General features: G+C 36.4%; 4 protein-coding genes and 1 long non-coding RNA gene across 6 annotated transcripts; 1 reads left to right on the top strand and 4 right to left on the bottom strand.

The window, feature by feature from the left end:
* Window positions 1–6,316: 6,316 nt before the first annotated feature.
* Window positions 6,317–8,264, top strand: LOC121203236 (BTB/POZ domain-containing protein At3g22104). Of its 2 annotated transcripts, XM_041082973.1 has the most exons (3): window positions 6,317–6,471; window positions 6,873–7,519; window positions 7,644–8,264. In XM_041082973.1, exons 2-3 carry the CDS (start codon window positions 7,211–7,213, stop codon window positions 7,980–7,982), a joined length of 648 nt encoding a protein of 215 aa, XP_040938907.1. In that variant the 5' UTR covers window positions 6,317–6,471; window positions 6,873–7,210; the 3' UTR covers window positions 7,983–8,264. The 2 variants fall into 2 exon arrangements, with proteins under 2 accessions (XP_040938907.1, XP_040938906.1); XM_041082972.1 differs by lacking the exon at window positions 6,317–6,471 and having other exon boundaries at window positions 6,529–7,519.
* Window positions 8,265–8,428: 164 nt separating this feature from the next.
* Window positions 8,429–9,744, bottom strand: LOC107938045 (17.3 kDa class I heat shock protein). The gene has a single exon (XM_016871080.2). The coding sequence runs from the start codon at window positions 9,053–9,055 to the stop codon at window positions 8,582–8,584; it is 474 nt and encodes a 157-aa protein (XP_016726569.1). The 5' UTR covers window positions 9,056–9,744; the 3' UTR covers window positions 8,429–8,581.
* Window positions 9,745–12,323: 2,579 nt separating this feature from the next.
* Window positions 12,324–17,720, bottom strand: LOC107938059 (uncharacterized). The gene is made up of 2 exons (XM_016871091.2): window positions 15,599–17,720; window positions 12,324–14,991 (listed from the first exon to the last, which is right to left on the bottom strand). Exon 1 carries the CDS (start codon window positions 16,596–16,598, stop codon window positions 15,795–15,797), a length of 804 nt encoding a protein of 267 aa, XP_016726580.1. The 5' UTR covers window positions 16,599–17,720; the 3' UTR covers window positions 12,324–14,991; window positions 15,599–15,794.
* Window positions 17,721–18,028: 308 nt separating this feature from the next.
* LOC107938060 (calcium-binding protein KRP1) lies at window positions 18,029–18,860 on the bottom strand. Its single transcript, XM_016871093.2, has one exon. The coding sequence runs from the start codon at window positions 18,549–18,551 to the stop codon at window positions 18,186–18,188; it is 366 nt and encodes a 121-aa protein (XP_016726582.2). The 5' UTR covers window positions 18,552–18,860; the 3' UTR covers window positions 18,029–18,185.
* Window positions 18,861–21,945: 3,085 nt separating this feature from the next.
* LOC121210938 (uncharacterized) lies at window positions 21,946–22,806 on the bottom strand. The gene is made up of 2 exons (XR_005906225.1): window positions 22,574–22,806; window positions 21,946–22,486 (listed from the first exon to the last, which is right to left on the bottom strand). It is a non-coding gene; the product is annotated as an uncharacterized lncRNA (long non-coding RNA).
* Window positions 22,807–24,693: the final 1,887 nt, after the last annotated feature.

The raw sequence follows: 24,693 nt of genomic DNA on the forward strand, positions 1-24,693 counted from the left end.
TTGACTACAAACTTCTGCTATCGTGCTATTATTCAAATTTAATGTGTTGTCAGATATAATCCTTTCGGGCATTCCATACCGACATATGATTTCCTTCTTTAAAAACTTGCTGACAGCTGCCTTTGTGACGTTGGTGTAAGAAGTAGCCTCTACCCACTTAGTAAAGTAGTCAATCACTACAAAAATGAAACGATGTCTGTTTGAAGCCTTTGGCGATATCGGCCCAATGACGTCCATGCCCCACATGGAGAAAGGCCATGGGGAAGTCATGACATGAAGAGGTGATGGAGGCACATGGATTTTGTCTCCGTAAATCTGGCATTTATGGCACTTCTTAGCATACTTGATGCAGTCTCCTTCCATGGTAGACCAATAATATCTAAATCTCATGATTTGTCTGGCCATTGTGAAACCGTTAGCGTGTGTTCCACAAATACCATCATGGACTTCTTCCAAGATCTGTTTGGCCTCCACAGCGTCCACACATCTTAACAGCACCTGATCTTTTCCTCTTTTGTACAGGATCTCTCCATCTAAGACATAATCACTGGCCAGCCTCCTCAACATTCTTTTGTCATTCTCAGTTGCTTGGTTTGGGTATTCACGATTTTTCACGTATCGCAATATGTCCTGATACCAAGGGTTGTCGTCCTTTTCTTCTTCCTCGTCAATGTTACAACAGTGGGCTGGAGCATCATAAATGCTCATTTGGATAGGTTTCACATCCTCTGGTCTATTTACTTTGATCATGGAAGCTAATGTAGCTAAAGCGTCGGCCATCTGATTCTCGTCTCGTAGGAGGAAACAAAAAGTGATGTCGTCAAACTCCTCAATCGATTCTAGGACTATCCTTCGGTAACTAATCAACTTAGGGTCTCTTGTTTCCCATTCGCCTTTGAGCTGATAAATTACCAATGCCGAATCCTCATATACCTCAAGTACCTTGATTTTGCGTTCCATAGCCGCGCAGATTCCCATGATACATGCTTCATATTCCGCCATGTTATTTGTGCAATCAAATCTAGTTTACTGGTGAAAGGATAATGATCACCGTTTGGAGATACCAAGACTGCCCCAATCTCGTTGCCCATGGCATTTGAGGCTCCGTCGAAATTTAATTTCCAAGTATTGCCTTCTTGTGTGCTTGCTTCAGTAGTTGCCACATACATCAGATCCTCATTTGGGAAATCAAAGTTCAAAGGCTCATAATCGTCCAGGGCTCTACTTGCTAGAAAATCTGCTATCGCGCTCCCTTTTACAGCCTTTTGATTCACATAGGTTATGTTAAATTCAGATAGTAGAATTTGCCATCGGGCCATCCTTCCGTTTAGAGCAGTTGACTCCATCATGTATTTCAGAGGGTCTAACTTTGAGATTAACCAAGTCGTATGGTACAACATGTATTGTCTCAATCTCCGAGTAGTCCAAACTAATGCGTAACATAATTTTTCAATTGGCGAATATCTCGTTTCGCATTCAGTGAACTTCTTACTGAGATAATAGATCGCTCTTTCTTTTCGTCCTGACTCATCATGTTGGCCGAGCACACCCCCCATGGAATTCTCAAATACTGCCAAGTATAGTATTAGTGGCTTGTCAGGGCAAGGTGGCATCAGTACTGGGGCGTTGGACAAGTAATGTTTAACTTTTTCGAAAGTTTTCTGGCACTCCTTATCCCATACACCTGGATTGTGTTTCTTAAGAAGACAAAATATGGGGTCACATTTCTTAGTTAATTGTGAAATGAATCGAGCGATGTAATTTAGTCTTCCTAGAAAACCCCAAACTTTTTTTTGAGTACTTGGTGGATGTAATTCTTGTATGGCCTTAACTTTGTCTGGGTCAATTTCAATTCCTTTTTCGCTGACTAAGAATCCTAGCAATTTTCCTGATCTAGCCCCGAAAGTACACTTGGCTGGGTTAAGTTTTAGCTGGAACTTCCTTAACCTTAGAAACAGTTTTCTCAGAACTTGCACGTGTTCCCCTTCTGTTCTGGATTTTGCGATCATGTCATCAACATAAACTTCTATCTCTTTATGCATCATATCATGGAATAATGCTACCATGGCTCTCTGATACGTTGCTCTCGCATTTTTCAATCCAAAAGGCATCACTTTATAACAAAACGTCCCCCACATCGTTATGAATGTGGTCTTCTCCCTGTCTTCAGAAAGCATCTTAATTTGGTTGTACCCGAAGAAACCATCCATGAAAGAGAACAGTGAGTATCCGGCCATGTTGTCTACCAAGGTATCGATATGAGGCAGTGGGAAATTATCTTTTGGGCTGGCTTTGTTCAAGTCTCTGTAGTCCACACACATTCGCACATTCCCATCTTTCTTAGGAACAGGGACTATATTGGCTACCCATTCTGAGTACTTGACAACCTGTAAGAAACCAGCATCAAATTGCTTTTTAACTTCTTCATTTATTTTTAGCAAGACATCAGGCCTCATCCTTCGGAGCTTTTGTTGGACTGGTTTGCATTCTTCCTTTATAGGCAATCGGTGTACCACGATATCAGTACTTAACCCTGGCATATCTTGGTAGGACCACGCGAAGACATCTTTAAACTCTTGAAGCAACTCAACAAGGTCTTGCCTTGTTTCCTTGGCAATGCAAGCGCCAATTTTTACCTCTCTGCCCTCTTCTAAGATCACAACTTCTACTGATTCCTTATAGGGTAGAATTTGTTTTCCTTCTTCTTCAATCATTCTTAACAAATCCAGAGATAAAACGTTGTCTTGGTCACCTTCAAAATCTTGAGGATCATCTATACTCATGTCTTGTTCAAATAGAGACTCTAAATTAGTAACAGCGTCGCTCATCTCGTTGATATTTGAAGACCTGTTATTGGAACAAATGGAGGCCCAAATAAAAGAATCTAAGAATACTTATATGCATAGTATGATTATAAAGGGAATGAAAAGAATGAAAGAATATTTGCTCAAGATGAAATTGAATGATAAGTTTTCACTGAAATTAGATTTTGGACATGTGCCTTTTACAAAAGATTCTTATCACCCCTGGTTCAGGGCAACAAGTGTTCTGAATATTACTCTGAATTAGTTCTAAATGTTATAGGGATCTCTTCTGCAGTCCAGTTGTTTAGAACGCCTCTAGGGATGTAGAAACAAGTCCCTGATAGGTTTTTTAGTTCTTTCTTCAAAGGCACAAACATCTTTACTTTCCAATCCATCGATATATTCAAAGAATTCTAATTCTTTTTCATCTATCTGGCTCTATACTAAAGTTCTGAACTCAATACACTTTTGGATTTTAGGAAATTTATTGTATGCAATGAAATGTAATGTTAATGAATAAAAAGATGCTTGCAATGAATGCAAAAAGAGACGTTGATTCTTGATTCAATTCTATTAGAACAACTTTACTAGAAAACAAATCTCTTTACATAAAGCGGATACATATACGGCTTTGCCCTCATATGCGGAGACATTCGATCATTTTCTTCGTTCGAGCGTTAAGATAAGTCTCACGAACTCTTCAAAAGAGACGTATCTTATATCTCCTTTTTACTCAATCCGAGCCGTGACTCGTTGCTCACTAAACCTCATGGTGCTCGTTGGCTTCTCTTTTAAGAAAGTTCAGCGGCTCTCAAATAATCCTTGTCACATTAAATTCTCGGGCCACGGATCAATGGTTGTGTGGTCCTCCATTAAACTATCATCCTTCTCTTATCACGTTTTCTTGGACCATATTCGAACAACCGTATTATTATCCACTTTATCAAGAAACCCATTTCCTTATGACAAGCTCTCTATTTAACAACTGATCGTGAATCAACACCTCTTTTTATGATGAAAATGCAATGCAATCATAACAAAAAGAAAACAGGTTAGTACAAAGCAAAAGCAAGCAATAATAAATAGAACACCTATTTGGGTGAATACTAGGGGTTCGAAGTGGTTCTACCTAGGGTGGGCTCCTAAGGTTCACTACATGAGGTTTGGTTCTAAAGTAAGGGTACCCGAACCAGCAGATTCCTCGATCCTCACCCATTATAGGCTCATGCGGACCGAGTTCGGTTCAGGGGGATACATTTCTCTATGGCCATGCGGAGATGAAAATCTCACGAAGACATAGGTACGGATGTATCCCGGAAGCGATTCACTATCCCATGCGGAGGTGAAAACCTCACGAAGGCGTAGTTTCTCACTCCCACTTAAAAGGTGTGACCAACGGTCATGCAATGGAATGTGCAGAAATATACACCTAAACTCTAAACAAAGCAGTAATTATAAACAAATAATAAAAGCCAAAATAAAGGCAAATGAAATGTAATAAAAGGACCGTATCTTTAAATCAAGTTTTCAATTTTTGACACAAAGACAAAAAGTAATCAACTCGTGGCTTGACTCTCTTATTTAAAGTCCCCAGCGGAGTCGCCAAGCTGTTGACACCATTTTTTGGATGAAAACAGGGTCGACTTGGATTTTGAAAATAGGATGAAAACGGAAGTCGCCACCAATCTTTTTTGATAAGGTGTGATCAGGTCACCTCGAAAAGTGGTTGTTTTTAATAAACGACTTAATTTTTATTAAAACAAAGATTTTGGTCTATGAAATTCAAAAAAAAGAAAAACGGGTTCGGGAGTCGGTTACGCACGAGGAAGGATTAGCACCCTCGATACGCCCAAAATTGGTACCTAGTTGATTAATCAGTGTCTTAGTGTCGAAAATTGAAAATTTGAAGAGTTTTAAAAATACGATCCTTAAAAGAAACTCTGATAACGTGAATTGAAATATAAGATTCTCTTGTTCCGAAGGAATATCACATCCAGCACATTAGGACACGACACTCTAAACCATCGAAACCAAGATCACCTTATAGTTTAATGAAACCATACTTTGAAGCTTTAAGAGGATATTTGGCTATTTAGTCGAACGAGGAATCGAAGCCCAGCACGTTAGGGCACGTTTTCTCGATTTTCCAAACGCGAAATATTGCCTCATTTAGAAAAATTTTCCTTTTGATGTTTAGTGTCAATGCTTGACAAAACAACAACGAATACGACAAGGTGAGCAAAGTAAAGTGAGTAACAACAATACAATAGGCAAAATGAAATGACGAGGCGATTACATAAACAAAGCATACAAATAAATAAATAGAACTAACCTTTTAGAAAAAGCACAAGTGTACATGAATAAATAAACAAACGCCAAATAACAATGATGACAATAAATACAATTATGTAAAAATGTATATGCATGTATAATTTTAAGCCATAAAATAAGAAATGCATATAAATTATAGAATATGAAAACATAGATAAATATATACATATATGTGTAAAAAATAATATTATAAAAAGGGTACGTATACATGTATAAAAAATAAATGTATTAACAATGAATATAATAGGGGTAAGAAAACAAGTATATACACAATATATATGTAACGTGGTACTAAGGATATATATATACAATACAGTATTTAAAATAATATTTACGTAATACAAAATCTAATATTAAAAGGTATATGTACATACGTAATATATAAATACATATATAATATAATGTTAAATATTTACATAATACTAAATATTTAGGTAATATATCCATATATTGAAAACTAGTAATAATATTATCGATGTATATACAAATATATCAAGTATATATACGTATTATAAATATATAAATATAGAACAAAGCATAAACTAATAAAAATAATAAGAATAATAATAATGATAACATTGGAATATAAAAGAAACAAACATAACATTAATAAAATATTAAAATAAAGTGAAATAAAAATATTAAATATGAGAATATATATAGGTATACACGTACATAATAAAAATATATACTAATACATAATAATAATAATGGTAATACTAATAATACTAATAATATAAAAATAACAAGGATATTTAATAAAGATATAAAAATCAACAAAAAAAGGACTAAAATTGAATTAAAAACAAAGTTGTGGGGCCAATTTGAAATGAAAACAAAGAAAAGGGACTTAATTGTACGCGCGTGAAACGTTGGGGGACCGAAACAACAATTATTCCTTTCCATTAAAACGCAGCACATTGGCGGGGACTAAATCGAAAAGCGCGAGAAATTATAGGGCCAAATTGAAAACCATAAAAAACTTAATTGTGAAGCATCAGAAAAGCGGAAGGACTGCTCGCATAAATATCCCATTCAAATGAAAACACGCGGATCCTCTAGCGGGTCGGGTCGGATGGGTCGGGCATGGCCAAAACGACGTCGTTTTGGGGCTTAAGTGTAGCCCCCAAAACGACGTCGTTTTGGAGGGCTATATAAGGCCTAAACTAACCAAAAAAATCATTTGGGGAGAGGGAAAGAAAAAAAAGAGAGAGGGAAGAGAGAAGGGAGAGAGAAGGGAGGGGGAAGGGGAATCCGGCCAGGGGGCCGGTCACCGGACGGCCACCGGAGGCTCGCCGGCGCCGGCGTCGGCCACCGTACGCGGTGGCCGGAAAAGGTAAAAAATTTATTTTTTTGTTTTTTTTTATTTTTCGATTATATGTGTATATATATGCTAGAAATGAGGAAGAAAAGAAAAAAATGGATTTAAGAAGATAATAGAGAAAAATAAAAAAACAAAATCACCTTCCGATTTATGTTTTCGTTCCTTGTTTCCCCTTTTTTGTATTTTTCTCTGCTTTTTGTATTAAAATGCCGAAAAAAAAACAAAGAGAAACCCCCCTAAAATACAACCGATTCTTCCCTTTGAAATCTCCAAAAAAAACATAAAAATCCCCCCTATTACATTCAGATCTGGCATTTATAGCCATTTCAATACAATATTTTAAATTTCTTGCCATTGCTTCCTGCCGTCTGCCTCTGTCTTAGTGTTTGCTTTCTTTTTGTCTTATTCTGCAGGTGACGGAAATCAACAAGTGGGCGCACATGGAGGAGTTGGTGGGAGTGTCAGACGCGTGGGGCGTGGTGGCCAAGGCTGAGGGGCATGGTGGCCGACATGGTGGCATGGAGAGCTGGGGTTTGCTGTTGAAATTTTGCTGAAAAATATTTTAGATTTTGGGCCTTTTGGGCTTTAGGGTTTTGATTTGTTTGTGTTTAAATTTTGGGTCAGATTTTGGGTTTGTAAATGGGCTGTTACTTTTGGGTTTATTATTTGAGTTATTTTGTTGGTATGGGCCTGGGCAAAATGGGCTCGTACAAGGAGTATAAGCAAAAATGGCAGAAACAAGTTGGAGTGTATGATAGGTTCTCAATTGGATCAAGCAACATTAGATAATATGCTAATTCCATCTCCTTATAGGGCAAGCTATTTGTATGATGTGAATCTAGTTCTTAGGTTTCTGAAAGCATTTCTTTGTAGAGAAGACCAGCAAATATCTCCGATGCGGATAAAGAAGGTTGGCAGCTTGGTGGATATGTATATAGCAGAAGTAGCTCCGGATCCTTGTCTAAAATCATCCAAGTTTCTAGCTTTGGTTATGGCCCTGCCGGATTCTGCAAGGGGCTCCTTGAACGAACTATACCATGCCATTGACATTTATTTGGAGGTAGCACTTTGATCTCCTTTATACAATTTCCCTATAAACATGCAACATAGTGGAATTATTAACCGCCTAAAGATAACTCCATTATAATATTCATGTGCATGTGGATTAAATATGGTTTTAATAGGTGCATGCAGGGCTCAGTGATGAAGAAAAAATGAAGATATGTTGTGCCCTCAACTATGAGAAACTCTCTATAGAAGCTGGCATACACCTTTCTCAGAATGCAAAATTTCCATCGAAAAATGCGGTGCAGGCCCTCATTTCCCAGCAATTGAAGCTTAAGAACTTACTACAGGGCACTAACAATACTAAGCTTTACACAAATTCCCCTTGCAATTTCATTGAAACCAAAGGAAAGGCAAAGAAAGATGAAGCATGTGAACTAACTCCTTACCCTGAAAGACTTGACATATCAGTTGACAATGAAAAGCTTAGAAAACATTTACAAAGGGATACAATGTAGGGTGATGGAATTGGAGAAAGTGTGCAAGAAAATGCAGAGCGAGATGGCCAAAATCATTAAATCAAAAGCAGCAGCCCACGGGAGCAATGCAAGATCATTGCCTAAACTCTGTTCATGAAAGGAAATATGTACAATCTCTGTATCTCTTAATTATTTCTTTGCTTATGTATGGCATTGAGGTACGACTTCATGCCCTCGCTGATCCTTTCAGATTTTGTTGGTTACATTTCTTTTTTCATTTTCTGCCCATATTTGGGTGATTCAAGAGTAAGAATTTTATTATTTAAGGCCTCCCTATCCATATCTAGCTACTTGCGAAATGTTATTGTTCACGCAATCACGTGCATTGGTCGTTGGAACCAATACAATTCTAGACTAATTATGAATGCTGAAGGAAATGAGATTAGATAAAACGCTACGTAGGAAGAAGAAGAAAGTTGTACGAGTTTAAAAGCTTTTTACTTTATTAGCAGGCTAGACATTAAAATTTTTCCAACAGACAGATATCTTCCCAACAGCATCACACTTGAATAAAAATCAGGTCTCTGTTCTTTTTTAGCACAAGTCGAGATATCATTATAGAATAATTTTCGAAGCTTTCAACCAGAAATCTCGATGGCTTTGACATCAGGTTTCTTCACTTCCTGCTTAGGAACAGTTATTGTAAGAACCCCATTATCCATGGAAGCTTTCACCTGATCCATCTTCACGTTCTCAGGCAGCCTGAACCTCCTCATGAACTTCCCACTGCTACGTTCAAGCCTGTGCCAGGTGTCGTTCTTGTCTTCCTTCTCCACATTCCTCTCACCACTGATTTGAAGCACCCTATCGTCTTCAATCTCCACTTTCACTTCCTCTTTCTTGAGGCCAGGGAGGTCAGCCTTGAACACATGGGCTTCAGGGGTTTCTTTCCAGTCCATTCGGGCGCTCACAAAAGCCGAGCTTTCCGCGTTACGAGTTGTGAGTGAAGAAGGGAATGGGAAGTCCTTGAAAGGATCCCAAAAGTCCAGAGAGAAGGGATCCAAGATGCTGCAGCCCCTACGATTGCCAAACAAACTTGGGATCATCGCCATATCTTTATTTCTTGATAAAGAGTAGCTGAATGCTGATGAAATTGCTTGGAATCAACTTCTTTTTTGTTGAGGTAGGAGGCGTAGGCTTGCCACTTTCACTTCCTCTTTCTTAAGGCCAGGGAGGTCAGCCTTGAACACATGGGCTTCAGGGGTTTCTTTCCAGTCCATCCGGGCGCTCACAAAAGCCGAGCTTTCCGCGTTACGAGTTGTGAGTGAAGAAGGGAATGGGAAGTCCTTGAAAGGATCCCAAAGGTCCAGAGAGAAGGGATCCAAGATGCTGCTGCCCCTACGACTGCCAAACAAACTTGGGATCATCGCCATATCTTTATTTCTTGATAAAGAGTAGCTGAATGCTGATGAAATCGCTTGGAATCAACTTCTTTTTTGTTGAGGTAGGAGGCGTAGGCTTGCCCAGTATTTATAAGAAGCAGACAAGAATCTAGCACGTTCTCATCTCTGCGTTTGGATTGAGCCTAAACAAACAAACTGGTGTTTTCCTGATAATTCAAGAAGGCTTGAGAATGGTCTAGACTTTTTTTCACATCCTATATTGGGAACAAGGCCCAAAATTTTCACATTGGGCCTGCATTTTGGGTTTCTTTTTCCAAATATTACTGTTCAAATTGGGCCTGAATGTTATACATTTTTAGGCCATATTTCCTTCTTCTTTTTTTAATGTATACCATTAATAAAACATATTGATGTGACGGGTTAATTAGATATCATCTTAATTAAGAAATAACTAATATACTATTTTATTAAATGATTGTTATTATTATTATTATTATTATTATTTTGATGGTCTTTTTGTCTTTTCATACTTTTATATAGTTTTTAAATACTAAAACATTTTAATTAAACTTAGATATATAATATTTTGAATCAAATTGACTTAAGATAAAGAATTAATTTCTCTGCTCAAATCCACCCAACCGAATGAAAGTTACGGGCCACCTAGATGGAGAGAGGTGTGTTTATAGGACAAGAAGACAATGACACTCCCAAAGATCACGAGCCTACCTGACCCATATACACGAACCAAGTTGTTCAAGTCATGGGCCTAGAAATGCATCACCAGCAACAATAAAGATAAAAGGGTTCCATTCGATTTGATTTTTGCTCTTATATCTTAACCCCCAAAACCCAACAACCACCTACTGATTCTCTATTTTCTTTTCCATTTCTAATGACTAATGTTGATTATACAAAAATATAATTTGCAATATTCAATCTCATATGGTATAGAAAAGTTTAAATTAAAGACTAGAATTTCTAGAAATTCTATCGCATAGACATTACATATTTAAAATACAGAAATGTGTTTTAAAATAATATACAACAATTAATGAAACATATGGTTTGAAACTAATTAATAATAACACATGCATCGCTTAGTTATGAGATTTGTCTGTCATTTAATGATTGTTGTTGGCTTTTGTCGCACTTTCAACATCTTTCCTTTTAGTGGATTCATCAAAGTGCTAATTGTTGGGATGAAACCAAACTCGACAAAACAACGCGGAAGCACAATTGGCGTTCTTTCACTCCCAATAAATCAAATTGGTAATTATGGCAAACCCAATAACACAATATATCAACAATAAATGTAAATCAACCACAATATCACAAAGAAAAATAATAAATCGAGACACAATTTTAATGTGGAAAACCCTTTTAAAGCAAAAGGGTAAAAACCATGGGACATTTTAAGTCCACCAAAATTTTCACTATAATCAAAGTCTTTCTATAAAATCACAACCAAGCAGCAATAAAGAGTATATAACTCAAACAATGCTACCAAAAAATAATCCCAAACATACTTTAAGAGAAAAGTTGAAAATATCACCAATAATAGGATGACTTTGAAAGTCGAAAACCTACCAATAATAGAATGATTTTGAAAGTCGAAAACCTGAAGCTACAGTACCCGAAATGAAAATTGGATTGTACACTTTAAAGGTCTTCAGGTCTACTAGCTATCTTAAAAATATCAGCTCCATCGAACATTGAATTGACCTCCGATCAAAGAAAATACAAAAGTTGGTTTGTGTAATAAATGTTATTTTGCTCTCCCACTTTTCTCTCTTTTTCTTTGACTTGTAGCGTGCGCGCGCGCGTACGTGCGCATTTTTTAGCCTTGCTCCTAGACGCATGGGGGAGGCTTAAGAAAAGATGATGTGTTGTCGAGTAGCAGGGGAAGATGGTGTGTTGGGAGCTGAAGGCAATGCTACAGTGGCAAAGTTAACTGAGGGAGTGTTAAGGACATTCAAGAGTTGAGTAAGAGCTTCCATTGGGGGTCATGACTAGGCGAGTTGACATTTTAGTTTGGGTTGGTAGAAGTTCAGTGTTGGTGGTGTCATTGCCATTCATAGAATTGAGGAATTGGCGGGATTGTTTTTGTTGACAGGGTTCTAAGTAGCTCATTCTGATTTTGAAACATTATTTCTTGATACTCACTGCACAAATTGTTGATACCGAGTATAATAAGGGAGGAAGTTAAGGAGGAGATTAGGTTGTGGTAATGGAGGTTGGTTCACCAATAGAAGTTGAGAGTTGGAACAAGGATAATAGGAGTGGCTGATTGGGGTCAAATGCAAAATAACTTTAGGGTGTTAAAAGGTCGACCCCCTATTCATAATTTTTTAAGAAATTTATAAGAGGGATCCCTTTATCCATTGGTATAACATGACTAACTAAGCATTCGATCTCGTTAAATGCATAATGGATAATTATAGGAATGTACCGTGGGATTCTATAAATATGAGATAGCCAAGCCAAAATAGACTCCTTGTTGTCTTGAAAGTGTGTTCATATTAGCATATCATTTTCCTTTAAGCCCAAATGGTAGGATTCATTTGAAGTAGGACATGGTCATGCTTAGGAAGTCAATGTGGGATCAACAATACCTCTTGGGATTGACACGTGTTTTTATGGTGGAATGATATAATAATTTTAAAATGTCACACCAACAAATTTAACAAAAAAATAATGTTAATAATTGAAACTAAATTTTAAAATTTGAAAGCAGATAAACTAAATAACTAAATATAAAAATATAAAAACTAAAAATTTCATATATATACAACAACCTATAGCATACTTTGACATACTATTGCCTGAATAGGGTGATTTGATTTCCTATCCATATGGTCTTAAAAAAATAACAATATCTGTTTAAATTTAATAAAATTATATATATACTAGATTTTTTGTATTTTTAAAATAAAGGTAATAGAAACTAAAAAAATTCTAAAGAAGAAATATCTGAAGGTAATATTCTGTATTTCTTAGTTGCTTTATCCAGTACATAGCCACAGTTATATACACAAAAGAAAGAGACCTAACTGTTGTTAACAACCCTTAACAATAAAGCTAATTTGTCAACTGCCAACCATCTTACTAATTATTGAAACATGTGTATTATTTACATACTGTAACATTCACCCAGCTTCCTCGAGTGACACGACCCGAAGAAGATGGCGAAACCGAGTAAAGATAGAAACGGACAATGGTTTAGTGAGAATATCCGTCACTTGATCACAGGCTGGTACTTCACCAACAATCAAGTCTCCGTTAGCCACCTTTTCACTAACAAAAAATAAATCAAGTTCAACATGTTTGTACTTGGAGTGCAATACCGGATTAGCCGCACTAGCTACTGCACTAGAATTATCACACCATACTGTCAGAGGATCAACAGAATAGATTTTGAGTTCTGTCAACAGAGATACAAGCCAGGCAATATCATTTATGGCTGCAGCTAAACTTCGGTATTCAGCTTTTGCTGTAGACCGAGAAACAACTTGTTGTTTCTTAGAACACCATGATATGGGTGTATGACTAAAGTACACACAGTATCCCGTTGTTAACCGGCGGTCATCAAAATCACGACCCCAATTTGCATCAACAGACCCTACCAACGATAGAAGATTAGAACGGTGAAACACCAATCCATGAGAGAGTGTGCCACGTAGATATCGCAAAATAAATTTCAATGCCACCATATGAATTGTAGTGGGAGCATGCATAAACTGACACACCCAATTAACAGCATAAACAATATCTGGTCGCGTTAAAACAACATACTGAGGTGCTCCAACAAGACTGCGATTTTCATTCGGGTTAGTAAGTCATTCACCCTCATCTTTAGACAACATAGACGAACTGAGCATTGGCATATGCACACTTTTATCATTAGTCTTAGAACTCCGATCAATAAGCTCTTGAATGTATTTTTGTTGAAATAAATGAAGACTGCCAGAGGGAGATCGATTGACTTCAATACCCAAAAAATAATGAAGATTACCCATATCCTTTAAAGTAAACTTGTCGTGTAACTGCTGAACAAAACAATTAATCTCATTAGCTGAACTGCCAGTAATAACAATGTCATTCACATAGACAAGAATGTAGAGAGTAAATTCAGTGAAAACTTTGACAAACAACGATGCATCTGATTTAGACAGAACAAAATCAGTAGACACTAGAAATTACTTTAATTTGTCAAACCAGGCACGAGGAACTTGCTGTAAACCATATAATGCTTTTGTCAGACGACACACCAGCTTTTCACCATTTGGACCAGTTTGAACATAGCCAGGAAGTTGCTGCATAAAGACTTCATCAGTCAAATCTCCATTTAAAAAGACATTATTGACATCAACTTGCCGGAGATGCCACCTACGTGACACAGCAACAAACATAATGGTTCGAATAGTGGTAGGTTTGACCACTGGACTGAAGGTCTCTTTGAAGTCACAACCGGGCACCTGTGAACAGCCCTTGGCGACCAATCGTGCATTTCGTCATTCAATTGCCCCATCAGGATTTTTCTTCACCTTGAAAAGCCATTTGCACCCAATCACCTTTCGGCCAAGAGGAAGAAGTCTAAGTTCCCATGTAGAATTAGCAATTAAGGCATCGTATTCAGCTTGAATAGTAAGTCGCTAGTCTGGATGAGCAAGAGCCTCCTCAACAGATGTTGGCTCAAAATCAACCGTATTCACAGACAAGGCTTTGGGTTTAAAAACTCCAGCCTTAGATCGGGTGACCATAGCATGAGTATTAGTAGTATATGCAGTAGGAACAGTAACAATAGTAGGAGTAGTAGTATGATTAGTAGTAGAAGGAAGCGTCTCTCGTATACCAGTCCCCAATTCAATCATTGAGTCAACAGAAACAAGTTGTAATGGACTACATGTAGCTGATGAATCAAGGTGAGTCGATTCACAAGTATTAGCAGGCAAAGATACAGGATCAAAGATCTGTCTAGGTCCTGCAGTGGAAATGGACCGAACAACAGGAACATACGAAGGAGTACATGTCGGTAACTGAACAGTAGTAGTAGCATACATAGGAAACAAAAATTATTTTTCATCAAAAACAACATGCCGAGAGACAATTATCTTGCCACTTGGTGTTAAACAGTTATAACCCTTATCTTGCGAGCTATATCCTAGAAATGTAGAAGGTTGAGATCGAAACTCAAGCTTATGTTTAACAAACGGACGTAAATACAGAAAACAACAGCACCCAAAAACCCAGAGGTGATTATATGTCAGTACATGACCAAATAAACTTTGATACAGTGTCTTACCTTTCAACACTGAAGTGGGTAGGCCATTAATAAGATGTACCACACTACAAAAGGCATAACCCCAATAAGCCATAGGTAGATTCGCTTGAGCCAAGAGAGTGAGACCGGTCTCCACAATATGTCTATGTTTACGCTCAACAACATCATTTTGTTCAGAAGTGTGAGGCCAAGAAATACGATGAAGAATCCCATGACTAGCTAAAACTGAATCAAAGACACGAAACTCTCCACCTCAATCACTCTGGAATTTCTTAATACGCTTCCCAAACTGTGTATGAACCAACTGCTGAAACTGTAGAAACTAGTCCACTGCTTGAGACTTGCGTTTGATCAAATACACCTAGGTAAATCGACTACACATGTCAATGAACGAGACATAATACAAATTCCCTTCACAGGTAACAGAAGTCGGTCCTCACAAATCAAACACAACTAACTCAAAAAATTCAACATATTCAGTATTAGATAGAGAAAATGGCAATTTATGTGATTTTTTTTTTCTGACAAGCTATGCAAACATTATCAAGAGATCTTTTATTTGCAACAATCTGACAATTTTCAAGAACAGTTTTGACAATAGCAGAAGAAGGATGACCAAGCCTTTTATGCCAGAAAGTAAAAATATCATCTCCCGTAGACCGATATTGGATGTCAATGTTGTGAGCAGACCGAGTTAACAGAAAAATAATAGAGCCCATCACGAACTTGGCCCCGCATTAAGATTTCATGTGTCTGAATGTCCTTAATCACACAATAAGAATGGTGAAATTCAAAAAATACATTGTTGTCAGTAGCAAATTTAGACACAAATAGTAGATTTTTCTGGATGCTTAGTACACACAAGACATTGGGCAGATGTAGTAATTTCCTCTGTATAGGTAAAATAGTATTCTCAATAGATAAAATCTTAGTAGAAACCCCATTACCAATTAAGAGAGAGGAATCACCTGTATAAGGAGATGAGGCATGTATATCAGAAGCATTCTGACACACATGATGAGTAGCCCCTGAATCTGGGCACTAGGATGTGCTCCCTATCGGCAACGGAACATAGGAATCGGTACTATTAAAATTGGAGTCATATGCCATGGCATCAGAAAAATCAGAGGCATGAAACTTAGGAAGCGTAGGTATTCCAACAAATTAATACGAGTCATACTGGGACGAGTCAACATAAAAAACACGGGCTCGTGATTTTGTGCGCCATGGAACATCAGAAATATGAACACAATTAGCATTTGGTCTAGAAAAATTTGGTCCATCACTAAGACGAGGCCGGACAGGTCCACTACGCCTACAAGACTGATCGTCACCTAATGGGCCACGCGTCTTAGCACCATATGAATTTCCCAATTCATCGTTACCCAAATACTGGCCCACAGAGTGATTAGAATACTGCCCAATATTATTTCCAACTGCACGCCCATAAGCCGAATTTAGCCCATGATTGGTAGACCGACTACCAGGTGATACAAACGGATTTAGCCTAGCTGGCATATTAGCAGCATACAGCCCACGTGTTGGAACAGCCCCCACATTTGGCCGAGTATACTGATGCACAGCAACTTCTTTTGGAGGCCCCCATCCAATTTTGACCATTGGGTATCCAATTTTGACTATGCCCCCATTCGTCCCCAAGCACACCAGGCCATACCTCTTCATTCGTCCCAAAAGTAAACCCTCCTTGATGCGCCACCAGAGCGACACTTGGTTACTGCTCGTCACGATGGTACCGGTAGTAGCAACGTTGGGCAATGTGACTATATCGACCACAGATTTGACACTGGATCTGAGTGTGAAAGCCACGGCCACGACCACGAACAGGAGGTCGACCACTACGAGAACAACCGTCCACCGCTTGCGACTGAGATCCGTCCACAAAATTCGCAGCAACCAGCACGTCTGAAATAGATCGCATCTGACGAGCCTCACATTCAAGAAGCGCATCCACTAGGCGTTGGAACTCAGACAGGAGGAGAGAGAGGCAGAAGACACGATGGCATCAAACTCAGACGACAAGCCCACAAGCAAAACCGCCGTCCTCTCGTCTTCCGAGATTTGAGAACCAGATGCTGCAAGAAGAGCATACAGGCCTTTGATTTTATCAACATAAGCACGGATGGAGAGACTACCTTTCTTGAGAGAATGGAGTTCATGGTGAAGTTGAGACTGCTTTGCGCTAGTGTCGGCCGCAAACAAACTACTTGCCATCATTCATACATCACATGCAAATCGGACGTCCGTAAAGGAGGATAAAAACGACGAACTAATCGTAGACAACAACCACGAGGTGAGAAGATTATCTTGTTGAGTGAAGATCGATGCAGTCGGATTGGCAACAAGAGTGCCATCGGAGGCTTGAACAAACCTCGCTGGAGCAGCCAACATAGCTAGCAAGGATAAAGCGTACCTGCTGTTGCCACTAAATAAACGTAACCTCGTCAAGCTTGACAACATCATGTCGAGGAAAGGAGGTGATGATCCGACCACCGGTGAACACCGAGCCACTTGGCTCAACAGAGTCAGAATCAGGAGAATGCGTGATAGCCATGCCCAAGGATCACCGAGCGACTGATATCATGATAGAAACTAAAAAAATTCTAAAAAGAGAAATATCTGAAGGTAATATTCTGTATTTCTTAACTGCTTTATCCAGTACATAGTCACAGTTTATATACACAAAAGAGAGAGACCTAATTACTGTTAACAACCCTTAACAATAAAGCTAATTTTATCAACTGCCTAACCACCTTACTAATTATTGAAACGTGTGTATTATTTACATACTGTAACGCCACCTCAACTCAACCAATCTAAGAACTGAGACCAAGATAACATAATAAGGTTGGAGTTATAAATAATCTGAAATGTCCCTGCTACCGACGATAACGGAAAGGGATGCCGATCCGCCCCCATTTTTTTTTTTAAATTTCAACTCCTACCGAGTTTTTATATTCGTAAAAGATTCATAGTGTTACACTCCAAATCATCTAATTTTATTTTAATTTAGTATTATAATAAGGATTCTATAATTTGTTCATCAACACCATAATATATCATTTTTAATATACAACAAATACATATACGAAATATATATTTATAGGTTTAAAGTTCCAGAAAGCTCTTAAGTATTTCTCAAGAAAATCAAATATAGATGTTTTGCCATCCCATGGTCTTGAGGGTTGAATTGTAGTTGTACATTGACTCATTTGTGTTGGCATTTGAAACAAAGTGAGAGCTGTATATTAAAATTGGGTAGGAAAACATTTGTTTCTTAAGAAACTAAAACAAGATAAGATCATCACGCCCTGGCCCTGGAAACAGATATGATAACAGTTGGTTCCAAATGATTTGCTCTCTGTTTGATTGGGATTGTATGAAATAAGCTACTGTCTGATTAAATAATCCGAACGAGAAAATAAATAGGTGGTACTATTATGTATATGGCAAGGCAATGTATTATTTGACAATGAATGGGAATAGTAAACAAGTCCATGGGTCATCTAGGAGAAGAAGCAAAAAAAAAAAAAAATGCTAATAGAAAGCGGAAGAATTGAGGTCGTCTTGAAGAATTTCCTCCAGCAATAACTGGGACTCTTCCATCAAACCAGGGCTTAATCTGAACATCAATACGCAAAATTCCATCTCATTCAGAGCTCCATCACCGTCGGTATCACCCTCTTTCACCATGCTCACAAGCTCGTCATGTCTCAAATCTTGCAACCCCAGCATTGCGGCATTCCTCTTCAAGCTCTCCACCGTGATCACCCCTTTGTCCTTGTCCATTAACATCTTGAACCCATTACTCAGCTCCCTCATCAGCCCTTCTCCGCCCAGCTTCTCCGCCATCACCGGCAATAAATCCTCGAATTCAGGAGCTGTTTTACCAATCCCTGCCATTAGATCCTTGGATGGATTTTCTATCTTTCTGGTTATTCACACTATGATTTCGTGAAAGATAACTCTCTTATTTTGAGTCGCATTGGGTTGTTTTAAGAAAGCAATATATATATATACACACACGATTACGAATCTGAAAAATAGAAAAAGGAGGAGAAGGTTTTTCCCGGAAAGAGGATGGGATATGTTTTACCAATGTATGACAGCAAAGGGACACGACTTTATTGCGGTCGGCTTTGATTCTCGCACAAGCAGAGCTGAAACAGCCTCTGTTTCGGAGAAGTTGTCTTATGATTTTTGGATTTTTTTAATGCTTTTGGGTCTGCTTTTGACCTGAGAATTGAGATAGAATCCAACAGGGGAATTAATTTGGATAAAATATGCTAAAGTCCCTAAACTTTTTTATAAATTTGTAATTTAGTCTTATACTTTTATTTTCAAGATTTTAGTCCTTCTATTTTTCAAAGTCAGAATTCAAGTTTTGTTAACCTTGTAAAATTTTTTTTGTTATATTTATTAGTGCGATATTTTGAAATACAACAAAAAATAACAATTAGATTTCATTTTTAAATTCAAAAAGTAGAGGACTAAATTTCTTGAAATAAAAAGTAAGTAGACTAAATTAGAAATGTAAGAAGAGTAGAGGGACTTAGTGCAAATTTGAACCAATTAATTTGTATGAAGGGGAAATTATTGTAATTTAGGTCAAAGGTTGTATTGATATGGATACTTCTTTCAGGAAACTCTCATAGCACTTTGGTTTGACTTTGATGAGTTGTGGGCAGAGGCTTCGTTGATAAGTTTAGGCGGATACAGAAGGAATCTACTAATACAATTAAAAGGGAAAAAATAAACGTATTTTGGATTAGAAGGGATTCAGAGATCATAAACCTACCAATTCAAGTTGTCATTACACAAAATACTGACCATTTCTAATATCCATTGGAGTTTCCAATAACTACATTTAACAAAAACAATAATGGAGGTGAAATATAAAATGAAAAGCTTGCTTGGGGGTAATGCACAGAGACACAACTTTGGGTTGGAGGAACCTTCGTTTTGAGAAGAAAACTCCACTCCATTGGCTCTTCCAAAGCAAAGTATCTTAATTTCCTGATTTGGTCGGTTATGGAATTTTCATACCAACTTACATCAAAACATCAATTTCTCATAACACGCAAATTATTAAACAAATTAAACTCCAAACCTTTCTTATGATTCATAAACTGTAAACGCTGTTTACAATTGTCAAAATCCCACACATATTACTATTTTCCTTCCATTGTTTCTTTTCAATATTATCAGAGTTACCGGTGCATAGGTGGCTACGATGAATTTACACTTTCAAAGTTTAACATATCAAGAGCAGCTCAACCCTAATCATTCTAGCTTCCCTCTATACAATGGAAAGTTTCTACCCAGCGTCTCCAGCTTAGTGAAATGAGGCCAACCCCTCAACTGCTCTCTAAATATCAAAAGTCACAGTATTCATTCAACTCTTCACACTATTTTCAATTTCATTTTACATCTTGCTACAAACTTTTCTCACTGGTGTCCTGGAGTATTAACTCCGGCGCCCCTATAATCATTTTCAAGTTTATTCATAAACTCCAAAATCAGTAACGAAACCATTAAGAGATTCAGGGGAGCCATGGCCCTTTCTAAAATGGTACATTTTCAGTTTAAAATTTTTATAATTTATAAAATTTTAAATTAATAATGATAAAATTTTATTTTAATATTTAAAAATGATAAGAATTTTATTTAAGAATTATAAAACTATAACTATTAAAATGATGAAATTATACTTTTATTATTATAAAAATACACCATTTACAGGTCCTGCTATTTTTTTTCTCGATAACAAGACGTAATTAATGTGGTGATGTGTGAATAATTAATCTTCAAACTTAGTCAACAAATTAAAAAAATGGTATTTGTGATTGATTTCCTTAGAGGGAAGGTGAATGAGAAGGAAAAAATGACTTGAAAAGCTAGGAAAGTGGTATGAAATTCCCCCACGAACTTATACGTGTATACGACGCGTATAAAATAAAAATATAACTAAAACTGATGTTGATATTCTGGGTGGAGGCAGCTAAAATTAAATTAATGCTACCACCCTCACCATGGCTCAATTTTCAACACCTTGTTTTCCTAATAAACAAAGTGAACGCACGAATGGCGACACATATGATGCTGCCCTGCTCTGCTCTTCGTAGTCGGTATTTTGACAATTTTAATCAACATTACATGATGACCATAATTAATACCAGCTGGTTAGCCTAACATTTCAAACCCAAAATTAATATAGACGACCTTAGTTAAATAAACAAGTTTCTAATTATAGATATACCTTACACTTTCATTTGTAATTTCGATGATCTTTTCAAAACTAACTACAAATTAACAAGAAACTTCTCATTTACAACTTATACATGTAGGGGGGTTGTGGGTCTTAGGGCGTAAGCTGCACAAATTTGACTAGCCCCTTTTTCTTTTGAAGTCTTTTGTATATCAATAAATATTATTTTATTTTTTAATCATACTAAATTTAGTACTTAATTTTTTAAATGAAGTCAAATTTAATCGCAAATCTTTTAAAAAGATTGTCACGTGAGTTGCAACACTAATACAATTAAAAAAATAATGTTTTAGTTAGCATTTACGTTAAAAATCAGTTAAATTTAATTTTAAAAATGCCAAAAAGAATGAGTAATATAATTTTTTTGATTTCTCCAAATATCTACTAAAACAAACTCAGTAACTAATCTTCTACATTTTGTAGGCCAATTAAAAAAATAGATACTAGCGTGATACAATTTTGTCTTTTATCTTTGAAAACCAATGGGAGCTGATTAACAGCAGGCTGCAGTCGAGCGGAGTTGGACCAGCAGGCTAGGATATCCACTTGATTGTTGGGCTGAAGGCCAAGTTGTCGGTCCATGATCCGAACCCAAAAGGCTATAATTTAATTGAATACGTCATTCTTGCTTGGCAGTTGGCACTATTGAAGCATAAAATAATAAAGCAAAGAAAAAATATCTCCAATGATGCCGAAATTGGAAGCACACAAAAGCGATTGAAATTTTTCTGAAAATGGTTATATATTATTTTTAGTGAGAGATATAACAATCAAATGGAGGTGCAAATAAAGTTGGTCTTATTTGTTGAAAGTATCCTAGTAAAAATGAATTTGTAGGCCTAATCTAATGACATGTTAAAGATTTCTGTTAGGTTTTTGAACAATTTATCCGGAGGAAGTATGAAGCTTAGTCTGAAACTTAAGCAACAATATAATAAATTCAGATAAAGAATGAAAAGAAAACTTGAAATTCAAGTCAAGAGATTTTGAACTTGAAAAAAAGAATAGAATTGAAAGCAAAGAAAATGGTGGAGTAAAAATGGATTAAATCTTATAGATTTTCATTCAGTATGAACTTTGGCATAATGCCATTACATTTACTAGTGTTACTGCTGGTTAACATAATCAAATTTCAGCTAAACAACTACCTACTACCACTAAGTAACATTGGAACTTATGAAAACATTGCTTGCACACATAGGTATACTGATTTATCAAACCATCAGTATCTAATTACATCAAAATATGTCACCTACTTAGTTCAAATCTGACTAAATTACAAAACAATATTTAAGGTAACAAAACAAAAAATAAAATACAATAGCAGTAATGTGCTTCAGCAGCTGCATGCATACTTCATGTGCTGTAAGTACGGCTTGATCTGCTTCTTCATACTTCATCCGCATAAGTCTGCTCCTTGGTTGCTTTATCTGCATGGAGGCCAACTTCAACAATTTCTTTCATGATCTGCTGTCTTCTTTTTTGGTGTTGTGTGAAACAACTAAAAGTTCACCATTATCACCAATTTGTTCAAAGTCTAGTGGTTGCTTCATATACACCTCTTCAACATCTTTATTTAAGAAGAGTGTTAGTAATAAATGTAGAATGTACAAAATGTTAGTCACATGATAGAGATGAATTTTTGGCTTTACTGTACCTATTTTGCCTCTTGTAATCATGGAATGTGCATATGTAATATGGACAAGTAACTGAGGAGAAGAAGTAATATGATCATCTGAAACTGGATCTGGACTTCCTGCTATAGAAAATATGTTGTCATCATGTTGAGCATGAGCTAAATTAGTGTGAGACAAAGATAGATCTAAAGCGTGTGATGCAACAGAAGATGGGGATGCACAAGAATGAGTAAGAGAATGAACAGTAGGTGGATGATCTAAAAAGGTTTCCACAAAAGATTTCAAAAGGACGAATTCCATGTAATGCTTTTGTAGGCAAGATATTAATTAATTAAGCAGCAACAAGAAAAGCATGATACCAGTGTGTCAAGGACATAGAAGCCTGGGCAAGTCGACCTTTTCATTAGCTCCGTTCCCTCATGTAAGTAAAGTACAGATTGCAGTTGAGCATGCATGATGCACAATCCTTATATCATGAAATTTTGTTTCTAGTGGCTCAATGTAAACATTTTAGCACTAGTGTTGATATTTGTTGTTTTCGGCCGAGAACCTGGGAAAGGCAGCCTGCTCCCAAGCTCTAAGGGCACTGCAATCCCAATAGCTAACCTCAGCCCGACACAAAACTCGAGTTTTTCCAATAACTCTTAACCGCAAGCTGCTTCTCCTATTCATTCTATCTTCAAACAAATTATTATGGTCCATTATACTAGTTGGATAATCGACATTGACTGCATTCGTTCAATAATAATATTTGGCATTTGCAATAGAATATGTAGGAAAAAAATTAATATTTGAGTGATTAAAATAAATAAATTAAATAATTAAGCTGTTCTTATAGTTTACACTTTTAGAAAGGAAAAAGAATAGAAACAAGAGTCGTGAAAATGATTAAAATTTATATTTTTTTATAAAAACTGTGGAAATTGTCCATACTTTCTAAGTGACGCAGTCTTTAAATACTAGCCGCTGACAATGGATGGACGTTGGAGAATAGGACAAAAACCCAATACTAATTACAGTGAAAGCAAAACGAAGGTTGTTTAATTAAGCCACGACAAGTTGCTCTTTTCATTTCTCTTCCATCTCACACAAAATAGCAGAAACCCAAACATCACTCTCTGTTTTGGTTGAAAGAGGAAGGAGATGACGAGTCGTGATTAGGGTAAGTAAAATTCGATTCAACTCGAAAAAATTAAAAAAATTCAAATTTTAAGTTAAATGAATTGAGTTAATTAAGTTATTCGAGTCAATTCGATTTTTTTCGAATTTCGAGTTCGAGTTGAGTTTTCGAATTCGAATAATTCGAATATCAAACTATAATATTTTATATTTTTATCCTAAATTCCTAAACCTTTTTACTTTTCTCTCAAAACTTTTACTCTTTCCCACTTTCCTCCCAAAACTTTTACTCCCCTCCCATCCTAACCCCCAATCTACCCAAAATTCATTTCTCACCAAAATTTTACTCTCCCATTTATTTTTTCTCAAAATTTTACTCCCAAAACTCTCAAAACTTTTTATTTTTCCTCAAAATTTTTACTCCCTCCCACTTTCCCCCTAAAACTTTTACTTCCTTCCCATCTCACCTCCTATTTACCCCAAACCCATCCCCCCAAAATTTTTTTTAATATTTTCCCTCCAAAATTTTACTCTCCCATTTATTTTCCCTCAAACTTTTATTCCCTAAAACTTTTTATTTTTCTCCTAAACTTTTACTTCTCACCATTTACTCTCAAATAAAAAATTACTAAACATAAATAGTAATAATTTTATTTATAAATACTATTTATATTATTAAATTAAATTTCACATTTTATATTATTTATATTATTGAATTGTTTAGTCATATTGAATATTTATATTAAAATTGAATTATTAATTATGCTATAAAATATTCGTGCTAAAATTTATATTGGTTTCAATTTCACATTTTATCTTTAAAATAACTTTTATTAAAAAATCACATTTTTACATTTAATATATTTTTTAATTTTAAAATACATAGTGACAAGAATTTGAAGATAATTGAAATAACTAATCAAGCAAAGAAGTTAACCCGTATATAAAAGATTAATAAATAAATTATGAGGTGATGAAAGTTAATAAAAATTTTGATTAAGGTGGACAAATTTTATTATGA

The sequence above is a fragment of the Gossypium hirsutum genome, chromosome A12 (genome assembly GCF_007990345.1).
Source record: "Gossypium hirsutum isolate 1008001.06 chromosome A12, Gossypium_hirsutum_v2.1, whole genome shotgun sequence".
NCBI lineage: Eukaryota > Viridiplantae > Streptophyta > Magnoliopsida > Malvales > Malvaceae > Gossypium > Gossypium hirsutum.